Source organism: Populus nigra, chromosome 6, assembly GCF_951802175.1.
Source record: "Populus nigra chromosome 6, ddPopNigr1.1, whole genome shotgun sequence".
Lineage (NCBI taxonomy): Eukaryota > Viridiplantae > Streptophyta > Magnoliopsida > Malpighiales > Salicaceae > Populus > Populus nigra.
Genome location: NC_084857.1, coordinates 351,103 through 372,166, shown reverse-complemented (window position 1 = coordinate 372,166; position 21,064 = coordinate 351,103). Strand labels below are relative to the sequence as shown.

Below are 21,064 nucleotides of genomic sequence, written 5' to 3'. Positions count from 1 at the left end.
AATTTCAATACCAATATTTCTACAATGGACACTCAGTGGCCAAATTTGGTCTCTGAGTGTGGCAAAAACGTGGCGGGGAGTTTTAACTTTTTAAGAAAATAAGAAAAACATGCTAAAAGAAAGCTGTCACAAAAGGAAATTAAAAAAAGGGCCTAAATAGGAAGGGCACAATCTACAAATAAATAAACATTCAGGGCATTTAACGAAATATAACTTTACATATATACGCGCATTACTGAAAGCGACCGCACGTTTATTTACCTCCTCCCACCGCCCGCGTTCCTTCGCTCTCCGTCACTGGTGGCTCTAGGGTTTTTATCGAGCACCACCACCACCAACTAACATGGCGGGAACAGGAATCCACCCATACCACCAGCAATGGCCGCCAGCACAAGCTCCTCCACCACCACCCTCCTCCGCCCCAGGCGCTCCTCCTCCTCCCGTCCATCACGCTCCACCTCCCGTCCTCGTCGATAACTCCAATCGCGGCCCTCCCACTCACGATGAGGTAATGCAGACCAAACTACCAATCAATTGATTTTAATCCTGGTCTTTCTTTTTCCGAGTCTCAATTGGTAAATTTTTGTGCCCTAGAAAATAAAATTGGGGAAAACAAAACTGACCTGAGCTTACGATGTCGTTTTGTTAGGTTCGAACAATATTTATAACGGGATTCCCTGACGATGTGAAGGAGAGAGAATTGCAGAATTTGCTGAGATGGTTGCCTGGTTATGAGGCTTCACAAGTTAATTATAAAGGAGAGAAAGCTATGGGTTTTGCTCTGTTTTCGTGTGCCCAGCATGCTATTGCTGCTAAAGATGCTCTCCAGGTCAATAGTCTCAAAATATTATTTGATTTCTTGATTTTTTATTGTTTCTGCTGTTGAAGTTTTTTTATTTCTTTTTGGATTTTTAGGACATGGTTTTTGATGCGGATACTAAGTCTGTGTTGCATACAGAGATGGCTAAGAAGAATCTCTTTGTTAAAAGAGGTGAGGTTCTGATACAGCTTGAGTTGATATTTATTGTTCTGTTTGTTTCGTGGTCAAAGAATTTGAAACTTGAAAAGTTTTAAAAAAGTTTTCAATTCATGAAAAGCTTTAGTATCGTGATACTTCTGGGTCTTGGATTGGACTTAGAAAGGTATCTGTGATTTGCTACTGTAGTTTGTTTTCATAAAGTCTGAACTAAGATTAGAACGGTGATGTGTTCTTGGCTTAATTTATAAAAGAAGAGTGGGCTTGTGGCACATTGATACACTTGCAATGCTATGGGGAGCTGGGATTTGGATGAGTCCTAGCTGGAACCTCATAAATGTCCTTGGGGAATGGAATTGTGGAACTAACTTAATGAAATTTTCTTTGTAACTGCTTAAAACTGTCATTTCCATTAGGATGCTTGATTGGTGGATTTTAAACCCTGGGCTTTGACTTCCAGATGAATGGATCATGGATAACTTCCTTGATCTGCAGTGTCTTCAATAGTCATGTAATGACAGTACGTGCACATATCAAAACATGCATACAGTGGTGAAACCTGGGAAAAGCTTGAATTGGAGGTTTTAGTTATGCCTGTAATCAGCATCACTGTGTCCTATTTTTTTGTATTTAAATTTTTTGATTGCTGGTTGTTGGTTTGCATCATGTTGATGAGTTGAATTTGATAATGTCTCAACATTGCTGTAGGTTTGTTATGTATTGCTGATATTTTGTTAATCTACAGGAATAGTTGCTGATTCTAATGCTTATGATCAAAGCAAACGTTTGCGAACTGGTGGTGATTATTCCCACACTACTTATACTAGTCCATCTCCATTTCACCCTCCTCCTCCTGTTTGGGGACCACATGGGTAAGAATTTCTCTTTCTAGTGAATGTTGAGTTTGTAAATTGTGTTGGAGTGAACAAACTTTATACGGAAGCTAGTGTTGTTGTGTTTCATAAATCATGTAGATTCAGTTAGCATTATGGTGTTTCTTTTAAAAGGATATGTTCTATTGTTAACATTGCATGCTTGCTTTAGGTACATGACTCCAGCTCCACCCCCATATGATCCATATGGAGGTTATCCTGTTCCTCAAGTACCAATGCCTCCGCCTGCTCCTATCCCAGCTCCTAGCAGCTATGTGCCAGTTCAGGTGATGCCCGCATGTGGCATTTCTCATCTTGTGTGCTTATTTACACAAAATGGTTGATCATATTTCATTCAAGATACGTATCATTCTTAATTTCCAACTGAATGCTATTCCTTAAAATACTTTACTCCATCTGATCAAACAACTTTTTCTCAGCAATCCTTTGTGTTACTAAAGGTGTAATGCATATACCTATTTCAATTCTAATTCACCAGAAACTCATGGATTTAGGGTATTCCACATTAGAAATCTCAGGTTTCCATGGTAGAATGAATAAGAAAATTGTAGTCAAATTCCTTGATTAATGATTGAATGTTTACTAAGTTGTTTGTTTTTGTTTTTTCCCTTGATAATTAATGTAGAATACAAAAGATAACCCTCCTTGCAATACTCTATTTATTGGCAATCTTGGAGAGAATATCAATGAGGATGAATTGAGGGGTCTATTCAGCGTGTAAGAGTGTCTTCTCTTGGCCAGTTTTCTGAGTTACATTTAAAGAGCCCTATTTTGTGAAGAATCATTTGGTTTGTTTTATACCTTTGTGCATGCAGGCAACCTGGTTTTAAGCAAATGAAGGTTCTGAGACAAGAAAGGCATACTGTTTGCTTTATTGAGTTTGAAGTAAGTCACCTGCTATTCATCAATGCAGATGTTCTCTGACCTTGAATTATTATTATTATTATTATTATTATTATTATTATTATGGGAATGCTTCAGTTATTTCTATAAATGCTTAAAGTTTGTTGTGAATCTTTGCAGGATGTGAACAGTGCAACAAATGTGCACCATACTTTGCAGGGTGCTGTTATTCCGAGTTCTGGATCTGTTGGAATGCGGATACAATATCCTTTTAGATTTGTTGGCCTTTATATTTTATCCACTCTGCCTTTTCTCATATTCTATCTATGTATTCTCAAATTAAAACATGTATTTATGTCTCAAACATTACATTTCAAGTGATCTAAACATTTGGTTCAGCATGTCATAGATGTGGTGGCTCAAAAAGTTCTCTTGATACTCTCTCATGCATTAACTTTGTGCTAAGCCATATATAATTGTTCTGTAAAATGAAACAACAACTGAAGTCATTATGATATTGTTGTGGATTCTATCAAGGGAAGTTATTAATAATGAGTAATGGGGCTACATCTGATTATGTATTTTGCTTGTTAGTTTTCTTTGTTACTTTCATAATTCAGTAATGTACCTGTTTTTCTTGACTTCAACATACGTATTCAAAGAACCCATTTGGGAAAAGGAAGGATGGGATCCACCATGTTGCTTCTCCTAGTGCCAATGGAGCTCCACCACCAATTACCTATCAGTAGCTTGAAGGGGATGTACTCTGATCTTTTGCTCCGAGAAATTCATGATAGGATGCATCTTGCAGCTGTTGCATGCATCCATTTCATCATCAATATCGGCATTAGCATCCCTTCTCATCGTGAATGAATGCACGTACTGCTATCATGAACACACCATTTGCTCATGTTATACTATTTTTGTCCAGGACATGCATTTGTCAGCAGCATGTGTTGTTGCGTGGATAACTTAATAGTTCTGATATGTTTACCGCTTGTAGCAAGTGTTGCATGACAGCTGTTTTTTGGATTTGTGTGCTTTTCATATTCTGTTCATATCTGCATCTATATTAGGTACGCTTATCTCTGTAGACATCTTGTGTACGAAGTTACCCACACTAGGTTCAGTTATATCACATTATTTGACATGACATCCAGAGGAAATTCAGTGTACATTTCATGGCACCAGTTTAACAAGACCATTCACACTATATGAATCATGTATTATTTCACATGGCATTCAAAGGAAATTAAGAGATACATTTTATTACACGAGCTCAACAAGGCAAGATCATGTATTCTTAAACATTTTCATTACACGAGTTTAACCAGGAAAATGCACACCATCAATCATGTATTCTTAACCATTACCACTAACATTTTGACTACTACCTCTGACGGTGTTTGTAAGTGAATATTCCACCCATCAGCTTGAGCAAAACATATTCAATGATTTAGCTTGAGCAAAACATATTCAATGATTTAGCATCTAGGTTATACAAAGCATAATAATGTGAAGAGTGTAGGGAAATACATGCCCTTGTGATTTATATGCAGGATTGTACAAACTACAAAATGACAAGCTTCCAGTCATCTGAGGATGTCAAGTGCCTGCAGCTGTTTTTAATGAGGTAATTTTACTTGTTTCGGGAAGAGTGGTGGGTAAATATGGTCTGGATGTGAAATTGACAGCTTTTGAAGAGATTGTCTTTTGGATTATTTCAACTGAAGGGAACTTGAGAGATGTAAGGGTGGAGCTTGAGAATGCAATGACATGGAAACTCTTTCAGCTCACTTCAGACTGCGTGCATTCCATAATTATGCCAGTGCTTGTGTTGAATTTTTTGAGTCATCCTTGATGGAATTTTTTTGGGCGATTAAATAGATTGGTATAGGGAAAATGTTGGTCTGAGAAGAGAAGAGATATATACCAAAGTACACTAGTTATTTTTTATTGGTGTTCTACTGCTTGGAGTTTTAATGGCTGCCTTGATTTCTCAACCTTCGTTCACATAATCCTTCACTTGACCTTTTTGATGGTACTATAACGGTTTTTTGATGTGTTAATGTAGTCCTGGTCTTCGTGTCTGTATCTGTTTCGACCTTGCAGCTTGTGTGATTTGTGCGTTAGCTCAAGCTTATAAAGAAAGGCTCAGCGATGAATAGGGCAGATAATTGGCATATAGATTATGACAAATTGTTGAGATGGTGATCTTTGATTTACTTGTGCGTCCATTTTAGTTTAGGGAAAACCATTACTCTGAACTTGATCTAATTGCTTCTTGGATCGAATGGGTGAGGATGGTTCATCAAATTAGATCATCTCACTATCTCAGTGTGTAAGACATAAAGAGTCACTTCTTGGGATTTTCATGACGTGTAAAATCGCTGGAAGGCAGATCAAAATGCAAACCTTTCTAGTTTCAGCTTCAAGGAAAAGGGAACTCTTTTTATGAACGCAGAAAGAAATGTTTAATCTTTCAAGTGCCGATGCACCAGGCAAAAGATTCTTGAAAACTTGAAAGACAAATGTTACGCATCCTCCGGTTGAAGTAACTGGACTGATTCATTGCTTGCTCTCTAATGTGGAAGCAGAAAAATGAGAATTTTATCTTTCAAACACGCATTCAATATTGCTTGTGTCAAGGTGATTATGGCCGTTTGAATTTGTGAATCGTAAACAATTTATTCACCGTGAGGCGGGCACCGAGAGTTGATGGGTCGATGATCTTAGGTCAAATCAAGCACGCCTGACGCGTGGGCTCTTACAAACTTGGTGTTTGATATAAAATGAAAGGGATGTTTTGCCTGAGCTGCTGACTAAAAATGAGGCATTGGATCCATTATTTAGGGTGGGTTGGGTCTGTTTGGAGCAGCACAGAAGACGTCAACTGGATTGCAGATTAAAGCCGTTGATGTGTCTTTGGTGGCTCTGGGATGGAACTGAAAAAGGAGGAGCCTTGCAGAAGACCTCCAATGAGAGATGTTGTCAAGCAACTAGTAAAAAGAAATGACAGCGTCAGAGGAAAACGCGGCTGAAGTTTTGTAGGTTCTTAAATAAATTAATATCCTTAATACTGTAAAAATCTATTAATTAATCAAGATGTTATTTAATCAATATATTATTTATGATTGAGTGATGTAGAATTTTGAAAAAAAAAACATTTTATTAAAATATAGTTGTTAAAAATGGATTGATTTTATAATTTGTCCATTCAAAGCATAGTCTAGATCATGTTTTTTTCTAAACAAAAACTGTGGAGATATTTACCCGAGTATTCCAATGAATTAATTTATAATTTAATTGGCATGGGTCCTTTTAAAAAATATATAGATATTTATCTGATAAAACCCGAGTAATTCAATAAATTAATCTATAATTCAACTGTAGATTGTCTATGGAAGGCTTGAAACCTTGTGTGAGGTCCGCGTTCGAATCCGATATTTATATGGCAACATTCAAATCTGATATATATATATATATATATATATATATATATATATATATATATATATATATATATTACAATGACAAATATACTAAAAGTCATGGAAGATTCATTGTTGTCTCCTTCACGTTTTCATATTCATCACTGCAGTGTGGTGATCATTTTGCTATTCTCATAAAAAATATATATATTTTTGGAGCAGGGTATTTTGATATTTTTCACAGAATTTGTTAGTTATTACTTATTTGTTTTGGGTATTTTTGTACATACAATATTTTCATAAATAACAAAATAACCAAAATATCTCTATAAGAAAAAAAAATTAAGTGATGTGGGGTATCCATGTATTCTTCCTTTTTTATACATAGTAGAATTACACATATATTTTTGGATGCAAGACTTTTAATTCATTGTTTCCACGGATATTTTGGTATTTTAACCTTGGATTTATTATTGATTGTAAGTTTGGTTGAGGATAGTTACGTAATTTACTATTAAAATAATAATTTTTTATTTCAAAAGCTCTGCATACGTCATGCATTTTCGACGATAGTTTTCAGTTGTCAAAAATGATCGTTTGCCGTCTTAGATTATTGCTTATCGTCTCATCTTCCATTATAAGCGGCGCACGTGCTCCAAAATTGGTTGGTGTATCATTGGCGACTTTGTTTTTTCCTTCATTCATTTCTCTCTTACCTCCATAAATACACTATGGTCTTTTTTTCTTTGGTTATTTCAAATTCAAACCATTGAGTTTTGATTGTTGTTTTTTAGTTATTTTCTCTTTGTTAAAGTTTTATTTGTTTTTAATTTAATATTTGGTTCTTAAAATTATTTCAAATTATATGTGTTTTTTTAGTCTTTGTTAAAGTTTCATTTGTTTTTAATTCAATTTAATATATATATATATATATATATAAGGAATTTCAACTCGATCTTTTTACTTTAAATTTCTTAATTTTTTTCTTTGCTTCTTTATCAAACTTTTTATGGCTTGCAATTTGATCATTCAAGACAAGTTTCTTTTCTCAATAATAGTAGTTATTTTAATTTGGTCCATTTGCTTTTGATTTCATATTGTTTTTCTTGGCTCTTTTGTCAATATTTTTATAGTTTTCAATTCTATCATTTAAATCAAGTTCATGTTTTTTTATTTTTTCAATGATAATAATAGTGGTGGTGGTAATAGTAATAGTAATAATAATAATTGTAATGATAATCATGGTAATATTATTAATAATGATGATGCTAATAATAATAATAATAATTGTAATATTAGTTATAACAATAATATTAATAATGATAATGGTGATGGTAATTTTAAAAACAAACAATGAAAATGATAACATTATCAATGGTGATAACAATAACAACATTAATTAAATTAGTAATGATAATGATGATGATGATAATATTATTATTAATGATAGTTGTGACAATAATAATAACACTAGTCATGATAATAATAATAAATAACAATAACAATAGTTGTTGTGGTGTTGTGGCAGTAATAATATTGTTGTTGCTACTGCTACTATTACAAATAACAACAACAACAATAATATATAGAAGAGAAAAAAATGAAGAAGAATAGTAATATAAATAAAAATATTAATAATAGTTATTGTGATGATAATGATAATGACAATAATAATAATAATAATAATAATAATAATAATAGTATTGATTGTTAACAACAACATGGAAGAGAAGAAGATGAGGAAGAATGGTGATAATAATAAAAATATCAATGATAGTTATTATGATGATAATGATAATGATAAAAGTAATAGCAGCAGCAGTAACAACAACAACAATAATAAAAGTGGTGTTGATTGTTAATAATAATAATAACATATGAGAGAAGAATATGAAGAAGAATAGTGATAATAATAAAAATATAAATAATAGTTGTGATGATAATGATAATGACAATGACAATAATAATAATAGTAATAGAGCAGCAGCAGCAGCAGCAACAATAATAATAGTAATGATTATTATTAAAATAATAACAATATTAAATTGAAATGATAATACTATGATTAATAATAATAATGTTATCAATAATTATGGTGTTGATAATAATAGTAATAGCAGTAGTAGTAGTGGAAATAATGACAGTGATTATAACAATAACAACAATAATAATGATATTACTTATTAAGAATAATATGTTATATGATATTGATCTTTATTTTTTGAATTGTAATTTTTAAAATTCTTTTTATATGATTAAGATTTTATTTTTTAATTTTATCTTTTAATATTTTTTTTAAATTGAACTTTGTAATTTTTTTAAATTGAATATTTTAAGTTTAATGATTTAGGTAACGAGTTTTTAAAAAATTAATATATATATATATATTAAAAAATTTATAATTCTTTTTATTTTTATTAGGTTACTTCAATTATATAATTTAGAACGGAAGTTTAACTAGATATCCTATATTGATTTAGTTTTAATTAATGTTTTTATGTATTTATCATAAATAATTTTTATATTTTTTAATTTATTTTTAGTGCTTTAACACTTTTTTTTCGTTCAAAAAATTATTTTTTAATTTATTTTCGGTGCTTTAACAATGCTTTTTTGTTCAAAAAATTGTGCAGCAGAGAAGCGCGGTTACGGAGTGGAGTGCGTGCGTGTGTGTATAAAAGGGCTAGCTTCGAAGAAAACACGAAGGAAGACATTTGAGAGAGAGATGGCAAGGCGCCTTTCCAAGTTACAGTACCGTCCTCTTACTTCCTCGAGCAAGCTTTCGTTTATCCCCTTCTCCACCACTGTCTCTGCCGAAAACCCGCAAAACTCCACCACCGCCGATGGCCAAGACCACCTCATTAACGACCAAATCCACAACCTTCGTGTCCTCCTTCAACAAGGCCGCAACGAAACTGCTTATAACTTCACCAAATCTCTCATTCTCTCTAACCCATCTTCATTTTCCTCACCTTCTCACCTTCTCTCTTTTTTCACTTCTTCTTGTGATGATGCTTCTTTAAACCTTACTCTCTCCGAAATGTTGCTCTCTGTTTGTTCTGAGTCCAAGATGCACAGTCAAGTTTCAGAACTGTACGATTTCATGAGGCAAGAGGGGCGGCTTCCTTCGTTTGGTTATGTGAGGATGATTGTTGAATCTTTGGTGGAATCCAAGAAATTTGATAACGTTCTTGATTTGTTTAAGGAGATGGTGGGCTTGGGTTTTAGACCTGACAAGCTTGTTTATGGGAGAGCAATGCTAGCCGCGGTGAAATTGGGGGATTTGAAGCTTGCTATGGAGTTGTTTGAGACTATGAAAAGGAGGAAAGTTGTTCCTAATGTGTTTGTTTACAATGTTTTGATTGGTGGGTTGTGTAAGGAGAAGAGGATAAGGGATGCGGAGAAGCTGTTTGGTGAAATGTCTGTGAGGAATTTGGTGCCAAATAGGGTGACTTTTAATACGCTTATTGATGGATATTGTAAGGCAGGGGAGGTGGATGTGGCGATTGGCTTGAGAGAAAGGATGAAAAAGGAGAAGGTGGAGCCGAGTATTATTACTTTTAACTCGTTGCTTAGTGGCCTTTGTAAGGCACGGAGAATCGAGGAGGCGAGGTGTATGTTGAACGAGATAAAATGCAATGGTTTTGTGCCTGATGGGTTTACTTACAGCATAATTTTTGATGGACTATTGAAGTCGGATGACGGGGCAGGAACTGCTTTGGATTTGTACCGGGAGGCAATTGGGAAGGGAGTCAAGATTGATAATTACACTTGTAGTATTCTGTTGAATGGATTGTGTAAAGAAGGGAAAGTTGAAAAGGCAGAGGAGGTGTTGAAGTCCCTCGTGGAACACGGGCTCGTTCCAGGTGAGGTGATATATAACACTATTGTGAATGGCTATTGCCAAATAGGCGACATGGATAGAGCCATTTTGACTATTGAGCAAATGGAAAGTCGTGGGTTGAGACCAAATTGTATTGCTTTTAATTCTGTGATTGATAAGTTTTGTGAAATGCAGATGATAGATAAGGCTGAGGAATGGGTGAAGAAGATGGTGGGGAAGGGAATAGCCCCAAGCGTGGAGACATATAATATCCTTATTGATGGCTATGGAAGGCTGTGTGTTTTTTCTAGGTGCTTCCAGATTCTTGAAGAAATGGAGGAAAATGGGGAAAAGCCGAATGTTATAAGCTACGGCTCTCTCATAAATTGTTTATGCAAGGATGGGAAAATTCTTGAGGCAGAAATGGTCCTCAGGGATATGGTAGGCAGAGGGGTCTTGCCTAATGCAAATATATATAATATGCTTATTGATGGTAGTTGTACAGTGGGGAAGTTGAGAGAGGCTTTGAGATTCTTTGATGAGATGTCGAAAAATGGGATAGGCGCAACGATTGTAACATACAATTCCCTCATTAAAGGGCTATGCAAAATGGGAAAGTTAAAGGAAGCTGAAGAGATGTTTTGCCTAATTACTAGTACGGGTCACTGTCCTGATGTGATCACATACAACTCCTTAATCTCAGGGTACTCAAATGCTGGAAACTCGCAGAAATGTCTTGAGCTATATGAAACTATGAAGAAGTTAGGCTTAAAACCTACTATAAATACATTTCATCCCCTAATCAGCGGGTGTAGCAAGGAAGGGATAAAGCTCAAAGAGACACTGTTTAATGAAATGTTGCAGATGAATTTGTCCCCAGATCGAGTTGTGTACAATGCTATGATTCACTGTTATCAAGAGATTGGGCATGTTCAAAAGGCATTTTCTTTGCAAAAAGAGATGGTAGACATGGGAATTCGTCCTGATAACAAGACCTATAATAGTTTGATTCTGGGCCACTTAAAAGAGGGGAAGTTGTCGGAAACAAAGGATCTTGTTGATGACATGAAGGCTAAAGGATTAATCCCTGAAGCTGATACCTATAGCTTGCTGATACAGGGACATTGTGACCTGAAGGATTTTAATGGAGCATATGTTTGGTATAGAGAAATGCTTGAGAACGGTTTCCTTCCTAATGTCTGCATCTGCAATGAGCTATCCACTGGCCTTAGAAAGGAAGGGAGGTTGCAAGAGGCCCAGAGCATCTGCTCTGAAATGATTGCTAATGGAATGGATAATTTGGACACTAATGAGGACCTCTGTGATGTTGCCTCTGGTGAGTAACTTCCCTCCTTTCCTTTTCATTCACTGGCTGACTTTTCTCTTTTTTTCATATATTGTGGTCTTTGGGCTGGATTGCCACAATACTTTGCGGTTATTATTGCTTTTTATAGGTTATCTGAATTGTTTTCGTTACTTTTCCATTTTTTTGGGGTGTGGTCTTCAGTTTTTGCACCAGTTGTGTCATGATATCATTAGATATGGTGTTTGCTATGGGGAAACAGCCATTTTTCGCCTACAAATATCAGCTTTTCTTCTTGGTATACCCGTTCCTATGTGGTCGAGTTCTTATGACACTGCATTTTTATCATTCTTTCTTTGCCTCCTATGATTGGACGGTGATGGTTTTTTCTGGGTCTAGACTATGTTTCTCATGTGTGCAGTGCTGCAATGTGATCAGTGCATCTCCATTCTTTTCTTTTCTGTCCTTTTTCCTCTGCTTTCCATTCTATTTGTTTCCTAGCATGTTCATTTTGCTCTTTTCAGGGGCTGTTAATTTTTTTATACATTCTCTCTTCATCGTATTGCAGGCTTGCTGTGCAGTGCTGGCTACTTTCCCAGTGCTGCTTCACTGATTTAACATGTTTGTGTTTCAATCAATTGGTTCTTTGACAAATAGTTTATGGTTGTGACACAGGAGTGCTGAATTTTCATCTCTTTACTGGATGTTAAAATAATCTTATCCTAGGTGGTTTTCAAGTTCAGAATGTAATCTTTATATATTGTCCAACGATGCATGCATTGGAGTTTTCTAAGTAAAGTTATGTGTGTTTTAGTTTTTAAGCTTTCTAAGTGCTTGTTTGTGTTTCTAATGAGCCAAAAACATGTGATAATTATTATTTGTCTAGTTTTTTATCACAGTTTTAATTATGTCATCTTGGTGTTTTCCTAGACTTGAAGGGTTGTTCCAGGTATATAAAGTTGAATCAGATAATGTATTTGGATTTTTTAGCAAAATCTGAATTGAGAGTCTTTTGACTTGGCCTTTTGCACAATATCAAGTTTTGTATTTCCTTTGTGAGTGGTGGATTTATTCCTTGACTCTATATCTCTAAAGTGGTGGTTTGATCTTGTTCTTTAAGTGGTGAGTTTGTTATTCGTTTCTATATCTTTTTTGTTTTGTATCTTAGAGTAGTGAACGAAAATTATCATTTGTGTGAGTGACCTGCAATTTTATGATTTTCATACCTTCACGGTATCTGGTTGTGTCATCTAATCATTTTCATACGTCTCTGCTGTGGTTGGGTGCCAACTTGAGTTTCATGGTGTGTTTGGTCATCACAGATGATTGTTTCGATCTTTTGTGTGTTGTATAGGCTGGCTTGCCAATTTTTTAGTTCTTGCTTCGCTATTTTTCGTTTCCAGCTGCTCTGTTGTGAAATGCAAAGCTTTTTTGGGCATGGGCATTTATTTTCTCATGATGAGTTTGGATTAGTCTGCACCAACATGCACTAATCATGGATCTTTGCTTATGATTTTTACCGGGTAGGCTCAGCAGAGAACAGTTGATAATTTTATCAAGAAGGATAGAAAATGAAAATCCTCACTGACAAGAACGGTGATGCACTGAATAGCTATACTAGAAACAAGCTACATCAAGGCCCAGGTGTGCGTGCAGGCTGTGGGAAAACAAGAATCACTCTGCAGCAACGATTTTCCCAGCTTTGATGGTGTTCTTGTGGATGCTGAGGTATGTCAAGCTCTCAGCCGTTTCAAATTTTAACGATTATGATTACCAGTGCAATGTTTTATTCTCACTCTAGAGTTTGCTTTGCAAGATACCCACCTCAATACAAAACACCATGTAGCCTAAAGCGTTCACCAGCTAGACCAGCACAACTACTACAAAATAAAGAAGCAAAGGAACTATTTGAGAATCCAACTAACCTTTTACTTAGACTACCAAAGTCTACTATGTTCTCACCACTACGTGCATGTGCATCACCAGCCCTTTCCTCCTGTATCTTGTTAATACACTAATTTCACTTTAATTCTGGTCTAAATTGGTAGGGTGATGCACATAACCATGGATGTGAAGGGCAGTGAGTGAGTTTTTCGGAAGCTTTGTAAGAGGGTACAGTCTGAGATCTCAGTCTTCTAGCATTGTCGCTGCCTAACAACTTCGTCCTGTGTGATGGAAGAAGAGAGCAATCTCCATAGAAAGGAGCTTGGGAAGATGGGCCCACAACCCCTTACTATACAGGCACTTCAATCTTTTTAATCAAGTCTTTTGTGTTTCTTTGGCATTAGCAATTTTGAATCACAAAGCATTAATGAAGGACGCAAGTTAAGCCATAAACTTACTTCATCATGTTAGAATTGAAATGATCAAATGCTTCTCGAACCAGAAAAAAGAAGTAGATGAAAACCTTGAGGAGTTGAAGACAAGAGATATTCACTCGAAGAAAGAAACCGAGGCATCAACAACATGTTAGTTACACCATGAGTTTTCAAAAGAATAATGAATACAACAAATGCAGATTCATGATTGAAAACATGTACAGACTCAAATGCTTTTGAACTCCCAGCTTTCATACAAACCTCATCCTATAATAGGGAAAGAAGGGTCGACCACTAAAGTTGGGAAGGAGAAGAAAAAAATGAAGAACGGGGACGGCAGAAATAGAAACGAAAAGAAAATGGGAGGGGGTCCGCTAATCCATTACAGAAACTGTTCAATCTCTAATATACAGGAGGGGTGTGCCTTACGAACTTCCATGAGATCTGACCGATGAAATTGATTGTGCTGAGACAGAGGCTGTTGGGCTGTTAACTTCTCTATCCCCATCGATGGCTTTTGGTTTTCCACTCAATCTTTCCATTGCATCTTGGCAAATCTCATTAAACCATTCATCTTCTGGCAGCACCCTGACAAAAAAAACGAAATCTCACCTCCAGAAAAGCCAAGTGTTTTCATATGAAATGATTAAAACACAAATGAAGGCACGCATGCTGGCTATTTTCCTGCGCACTTAACAGCTTATTTGAACGCGTTTTACCCCAAAGACACGAGTTTGCAGCACATGGCATATAATTAATGCATAATAGAATGGACTTTGTTTACCCTTATAAATTACGCGCCTAAGACTTGCAATCTGTCTGCTTCTTGCAGCTGATTTTACTTGACTTTCTTTCTAATTTCAAAAGTAGAAAGTCAATTGCTTAGCAACTCATGGGCCACGACACAAAGGCTGACATCCAGACAAGGATATTGCAAGTTGTATCTAACACCATGATCTTACTGCTTCTGCTAATCCTCAGCAAAAGCCTCCCAGGAAATGTAGTAATGATAAAAAGATTCAAAACTACATACCAAGTTATATACTTACTTCCTAACAAAAATAAAACAACATAACCAGCTAAGGGTCTTGGGGATAACTACAAGCCTAATAATCTAGACCTCCCAATCTTCAAAATTCCCAATAACATATGCAATAACCATCATAAGTCAAAGTTGTTTCACACCTAGTTTTCATCTCGTCAAAGTCCACTATGTTAACAAAACTTGGTGTAGTGCATAATATTCAAAAAAAAAAAAAAATGAGGGAAGAAAAGGAGAAGGAAATGCATTCCAAGACAATATAAGTTTTACCAAACACAACATGTACATCAAGAAATAAACATGTTCCTAAGCATTTTTAACACAAGTAAAGGAGTTGAACACTTGTTGACAAACACAACTAAAGAGTTAAAATAGATTCACATGAATCTATCGTGCAGTCGTAGGAAACTGGTTCCCCCAATAATTTGCGCATCCCATCTACCATGTAATAAATGAATTCTCGATTTCAGAAGAGTTCATAAACTAGAATATAAACTTACCCTAGCTTTGGTTATGTTTATGCATACTTTCTGATTATGTTGAGAATATGTAATGAAACTGCTGCCAGTCAAAGACCAAAAAATAAACTAGTTTACCTATCTGGATCCATCCCTGTTGCAGAGAGTACTGCCACAGCTTTTGAAATGATTTCATTGACAACTCGATGCAAATTTCGTGACAAGTAGCGTCCTTGGGAAGCAAAGCACATGACAAACTTCATGTCCAAATAAAACTGCATGTTTACAAACAAATAAGTATATCAATGACCCAATTCATGACATATAACTATAAATGAAATGATTTCAGAGTTACATGCCTGATGTAGACCAAGAGGGCCTAAAGGCCTCGGGCCTTCCTCGATGTCATCCCAAAAACTTTGATCTTCCGAAAGCCATAAAATGACTGTTTCTGTGAGTCTCATCAATAGCAATGTAGCAAATCTTTCCCTTCCTACAAACATCTCTGCTGCTATAGCAGCCATGCCGTTCAGTTTTACAAAAAGCTCCTGAATTGGTAGCATAGTGACAAGAAAGTGTAAGAACTTGGACTGAAAGTTCCAAAACAGAAAAGTACATCAAATCCAAGAACAGATTTTATGAATGATGAGCATGTTTAATGCAAAATGTTGACAATGGATATCTAAGATCACTACAAACAATTACAGTTCACAAGCCTTTCCCATCTATCAAAAGCTCAAGTCATGTCATTCCCATGTGCCAAATCCAATCTCACTGAAAACTTAGCCAGCTTACAGTTTTTCCTAATCTGGTTACAGTTTTACACAAATGAGCTTCCAACTAGTTGTTCAATACCCAATTTTCCCCAAAAAATTTCAAACTTAAACAGTTAAACCAGATCAAGTAGGAGGAGGATAAGTAAGAACCTTAATCAGGTAGATAAAGACTTAAAAACCTTATTTGGGTAGATAAAGACCTACCACAATCAATTAGGTGATTGTAGCTGATATTCCTGAATGCAACACCTAGGACAATGCATTAATTACATGAATGGAAAACTTGTTTGAGTCGATAGAGGAATGAAGCTACCACCTAAATGATAGGCTTACTAGTTGAAAATCAGGTGCGGTGTCTTGCAGCATAAGAACAAAAAGAGATGAGTGGGGGTGAGAATGAGCAGCCTTGGAAGAGCTGTAAAAAAGAGGCAATGAGAACACTCTGTGAATGGTGAGAGAAACCTCTTAGAATGAAGGGTGATGAGCTGTTTATAGGTGGTGTGGCATGAAGTTCAATAAACAGAGGTCCCTAGGATGTGGTATGGCCAGAAATAAGTTGTTTATTTCACTGTTGCTAAAATGCTCCTGAGCAAAGTTAAGGAAACAGATGCTCTCCAAAGAGTGAAACACCTTAGATTCTAATCAAGGGAGCCTTAACAAGACGCCTGAGAGTTTCTTTATTGACATGACCTTCCAATTCATTGTTGCCAAATGCTCCTGGGCAAAGTTAAGGAAACAGATGCTCTCCAAAGAGTGAAACAGCTTAGATTCTAATCAAGGGAGCCTTAACAAGACACCTGAGAGTTTCTGTCAACATGACCTTCCAAAACAAATAGCATAGGTTTCCCGAGTCAACATTCTTGCAGGGAATAGAAGCAAACATAGAACAGTGCTGCACATGCCACTCAAAATGCATTCATTTCTTAGATTTCTTGTCCACCTTAAACCATAGTACTTGAAAAAATTAAGAACTCTAGATGGATTCTTCATCATCTTTTCCCAGCCCTAAATTATACTAACCATATATATATATATATATATAAGGCATCATTAATTTAAGAAATAATACCTGGTATATTGGGGATGGAAACCAATCCACTTCATCTGCATTTCCAACCATGTTTATATACATTTCTGCAGAAAGATGGCTATCACCATCTTCTGTAAAAATGAGATCCAGTGCATGTTGTCGACAGAAAGTATCTTTTAATCTATCAACTGAATTCACAAGCCGCTTCCTCCATTCTCGTTGCTCAGGATGACGGTTCTGCCTATCTAAGGGTCTTCTACGTGGATCATCCTTGTGATTAGTCTGATTCATAGGTGCAAGTTTCATGGCTGCACGTGGCAGTAGTTCATCTGCTAATAATGAAGCATTTGCCAGCAATGCAATTTGCTGGGCTTCGGTCTCAGCCATTCGCACAATTTTATTTCCAGAACCTTCAAAGTTTGCTTCTTCTTCCATCGAACCTGGTAAAGCTTTGATCAGCATGTTCACATATGAGTTAAATACTTGGAACAAACCTTCCAGTGTTTGGCCTCCCAACTGCATGCTTAAGAGTGGTCCTACATCCTCAAAAAAGTCCTACATGTTCAAGTTGTGCAATAACGCAATTTAGTGAAAGAATTAACCACCTACCAAAAGTTCAAAGAAGAAACAATTAAAAAATCAACCCTTGAACAACTGTGAGAACAAACAACATGTGCTCAGATGATCATATAGAAGAGTAGTGATTCAAAAACATTCAAGACATTTGAAGAGTAGGTAAACCAACTGTAAGAGAGAATTCAAGAAAATATTCAAAAACATTCAAGACATTTGAAGAGTGGGTAAACCAACTGTAAAAGAGAATTCACGAGAATATATCCAGCAGTAAGCTCAAAGGCAGGAAAACAATATATGAGTTAGTGCATGTGCCATGTAAGGGCTATACTACGGTAAGAAAATAACCTGAGACCAAATGAACAACAAAGTGGCAATTAAAAGGAGCAAGTAGAAAGGACTAGTTCATGAATTGATGTTTGAAAAGAGAGAAGATATGTATAATGTTACAGTTTATCAGATATCAAAGGGGAAGAGTGTTTACCTGGACCATTAAATTGAAGCGATGGGCGCTGCTTGTAAGTTTATGTTGAAATACTGCTGCGTTGCCAAGAGATGTAACAGAAGACCTGCCAGACTGTCGAGTACTGGTTGGAGGATAAGTAAGTACCCAGTCATCAGCAGCAGCCAAAGCAGCAGTGCTCTCTTCAATTCGTTTTATATTAGCATTTAAGGCCTGTTCAACACTAGGCCTAAAGAGTTTTATGAGCACAGGACAGAGTGCCAAGCCACGAGCTTCCAACAGAGAGCAATGACCTAAAGCTATTTGAACACACTCTGCTGCAGCTCTTAAACCTCCAGCAGCTGCTGATGATGCCAATGCGTGTCTTTGAACAAGAACAGCAAAGGCCTCTGTTTGCTTGGTAGCCCACATCACAAGCTCAGACCTATATTCTCGTTCCTTGCCAAAAATAGCCAAAGAATCGCTAGCAGCTTGAGCGATAGCAGAAAACACTATCTGCGACAGTGCAGCAGTATACGCTCCTCCATATGAGGTGCTTGACGGGCGTAGGCTTTGCATATTATACTGATATCTTTGGAGGTGTGCATTGAGGAGCAAACTATGAGCTCGAGCCCCATCCCCAAGCTTTTTAAGTGCTGATATAGCCGCACGAAGTTCACTACTGCGAGTAGAAGGTTGGCAAGCAGCTTCAGCAAGCTGATCAGCCAATTTTTGCCTGCGTTCAGTAATGGCCATCTCCAGAGACCTAAGTATACCAGGGCTCAATGATTCTGTTTCTTTCGCTTCAGCAGCTACACGATCTCCTTCATCAAGTGCTGCCAGAGCTTCATCCACTCTCCTCTCAGCTAACAAAACATCAAGCATATCAGGGAACTCAACTGACCATTTCTCCAAATCAGATGGTTCTCTATCTTCAACATTCGATAACAACTCATTTACCATAGACCCTTCAGATGCTTTTAATGACAAAGAATCAATATTAACTCCCTCCGCTAAACCATGAATCAAAGTTGCTTGAGTGGACAACAGGTTTCTTATAGATGAAAGCTCCCCTTCCAAATCCGATATCTCCTTCGATGTCCTGTCAACGATAAGCAAAAAGAACCCACCCCTTCAAAATCACACTACAGACACAAAACATACGCCTTCCCAGTATAGAATACCTAACAGCTTCTTAATCACATTAAGACACAGTTTTAAACCACAAATTCAATCACAGCTTTCTACAACAGCTTCCCACAAACCACGAAATTAACAAATTTTACACCACGGGATGCAATCACACTACATAGACACATTTCCAGTGATAAAATCGCAATTCAATAATCTTCACATCCAGATTAACAAATCACAGCAACAAAAATTTTCAAGCTAGCTACAAATTACTTAATTTTAAACCACAAATTCAATCATGACTTCCTAAACACCAAGAAAACTAGCGAAATTTTCCACAACGCGAAGAACTAATTTACCTTATAAACGCAGCATAATTAGCGTAAACACTTTTCCGCATTTCTTCAGCAGATGTTCTCTTTAAATCCAAAAGATACGAACACAACAGCCTTATTTCCTGTTCATCACAACCAAACACACATTTATCATCGTCAAAATCTAAAAAGAACTAGTGGTCTACTCTATCCGTTCTAGAAATTGAAAAAAGAAAAAGACTGCTAGTTAACGAACCTTCTCGTTGAGAGAGCATTTGGACTGAATATAAGAATCGGCGTCGAATCTATCGGACTTGAACACGTTGAGTCCGTCCTCGAGCTTCGTGCCGTTCTCCTTCACCGACGTCCCTCGCGAACGACTACTCGTCTTCGCTGAAGCCATTGTTTATGAAGATGCGATCAAGAATCCGGTAACGGTGGGTACAGATGGCTGATGAGGAGAAATTAAGAAGTGGATCTGGGGGTAAACGTGGAGTTAAGCAATCATTGGTGGTGCCGTAGAAGAAGAGGATGGAGGAGGAGAGAGGTTGGCAGAGAGGGAGAGAGAGAGAGAGGGGAGAAAGGAGGATTTGTTTAGAGGAAACAGCACAGCAGACGGCTGTGTGTTTTTCTTCTTCTTCTTTTCCGTTTTTTTTATGTCACTGTAAAAATTTAGAGAGAGAGCAGACTGGATTTGACTGCGACTATTCTTTGTTTGAACTTTAAAGTGATCTTGACCAGGGCGGTAAATTGGCTAATAAGGTAAGTAACTGACATTTGGTATACCAAAAAGGGTAACTAATACTAATAGGGTAAATTTCATTTCCGGGTAAAAAACTTGAATCTTGAATTTATGAAATTGTTTTTCTGTATATAAAGAGTACCATTCATCATTGATATTAAACTTAATCCCGGTATAAAGTCATGGTTATAAATTAAATGGGTTAATCCACTTTAGCTATGTTATTATTTATTATTTTGTTGTTTTACAAAATTCTTTTTATTTTTATTATTATTTTAATAATGTTTTTAGTTGAAGGAGGTTAGCTTTATAATTCTCTCCAGGAGGGAAGTGACGTGTGACGTCTAACAATGTTATAAGTAGAAGACACCTGTCAATTTCTCATGTAATAGATAATTAGAATCGAATATTATTCTTGGCAATTAATCCAAGCATTAACCATCCTGGCAATCATTTAGTGAATGATTATTTCTTCTTCTTCTTCTTCTCATCTCCTCAAAACGAAAATGGGATGGCAGTTTCGTCATTGGATAAGATCAACAGCCTCTAAAAGAAATGATTGGAGAAGATCTAGCTGGCCTTTCCCAGTCAATACATAACTTTATCAACCGAGGAGATGATACCGGATCAGATTAATAGGGGGGAGGCGTGCAAGGAAGGACGGCATATTTTATTTATTTTTCTGGCTGTCTGGACTGTTGTACACTTTAGTGGTTCAGCTGCGCCATGCGCACAAACCATACAGTAAATTTAATAATTTAGAAGAATAAAAAGAAGGAGGTAGTGCCCAGTTGGTGAAGGAACTGTAGCGGGCACCAAAACCATATCTGGAAGGGACCTTCTTGGTGGGGAGAGGATGATGGGTTTGGTCTGCCATTTTCAGTGGTTGCAACGGAATTTTATTTTCATAGCACATTAATTATTAACTATACCAAAACATAGTTAATTTTACAGGTTTTTAGAGTT

The 21,064-nt window shown here is 36.4% G+C and overlaps 3 protein-coding genes and 1 long non-coding RNA gene across 4 annotated transcripts; 3 read left to right on the top strand and 1 right to left on the bottom strand.

Moving 5' to 3' along the window:
- The first annotated feature begins 218 nt into the window (after positions 1-218).
- Positions 219-4,715, top strand: LOC133697249 (uncharacterized). The gene is made up of 9 exons (XM_062119702.1): positions 219-508; positions 650-829; positions 916-991; positions 1,722-1,848; positions 2,021-2,135; positions 2,495-2,586; positions 2,685-2,754; positions 2,893-2,975; positions 3,365-4,715. Exons 1-9 carry the CDS (start codon positions 344-346, stop codon positions 3,459-3,461), a joined length of 1,005 nt encoding a protein of 334 aa, XP_061975686.1. The 5' UTR covers positions 219-343; the 3' UTR covers positions 3,462-4,715.
- Positions 4,716-8,827: 4,112 nt separating this feature from the next.
- Positions 8,828-11,304, top strand: LOC133696394 (pentatricopeptide repeat-containing protein At5g12100, mitochondrial; the record flags this gene model as incomplete). The annotated part of the gene is made up of 1 exon (XM_062118574.1): positions 8,828-11,304. A coding segment is annotated over exon 1 (2,436 nt), but the record flags the coding sequence as incomplete, so codon positions are not given.
- Position 11,305: 1 nt separating this feature from the next.
- On the top strand, positions 11,306-13,606 carry LOC133696194 (uncharacterized). The gene is made up of 2 exons (XR_009842635.1): positions 11,306-12,997; positions 13,318-13,606. It is a non-coding gene; the product is annotated as an uncharacterized LOC133696194 (long non-coding RNA).
- Positions 13,607-13,685: 79 nt separating this feature from the next.
- On the bottom strand, positions 13,686-19,992 carry LOC133696193 (exocyst complex component EXO84B-like). The gene is made up of 7 exons (XM_062118300.1): positions 19,613-19,992; positions 19,402-19,499; positions 17,951-19,010; positions 16,933-17,448; positions 15,447-15,635; positions 15,226-15,362; positions 13,686-14,175 (listed from the first exon to the last, which is right to left on the bottom strand). Exons 1-7 carry the CDS (start codon positions 19,757-19,759, stop codon positions 14,013-14,015), a joined length of 2,310 nt encoding a protein of 769 aa, XP_061974284.1. The 5' UTR covers positions 19,760-19,992; the 3' UTR covers positions 13,686-14,012.
- Positions 19,993-21,064: the final 1,072 nt, after the last annotated feature.

Coding starts and splice junctions, on each gene's coding strand:
- LOC133697249 (XM_062119702.1), top strand. CDS start 344: ATGGCGGGAACAGGAATCCACCCATACCACCAGCAATGGCCGCCAGCA. Junction 830..915: donor CTGCTAAAGATGCTCTCCAG/GTCAATAGTCTC, acceptor TTGGATTTTTAG/GACATGGTTTTTGATGCGGA. Junction 1,849..2,020: donor CCTGTTTGGGGACCACATGG/GTAAGAATTTCT, acceptor TGCTTGCTTTAG/GTACATGACTCCAGCTCCAC.
- LOC133696193 (XM_062118300.1), bottom strand. CDS start 19,759: ATGGCTTCAGCGAAGACGAGTAGTCGTTCGCGAGGGACGTCGGTGAAG. Junction 15,636..16,932: donor TTCCATCCCCAATATACCAG/GTATTATTTCTT, acceptor CTACCAATTCAG/GAGCTTTTTGTAAAACTGAA. Junction 15,363..15,446: donor GCCCTCTTGGTCTACATCAG/GCATGTAACTCT, acceptor GTAAACATGCAG/TTTTATTTGGACATGAAGTT.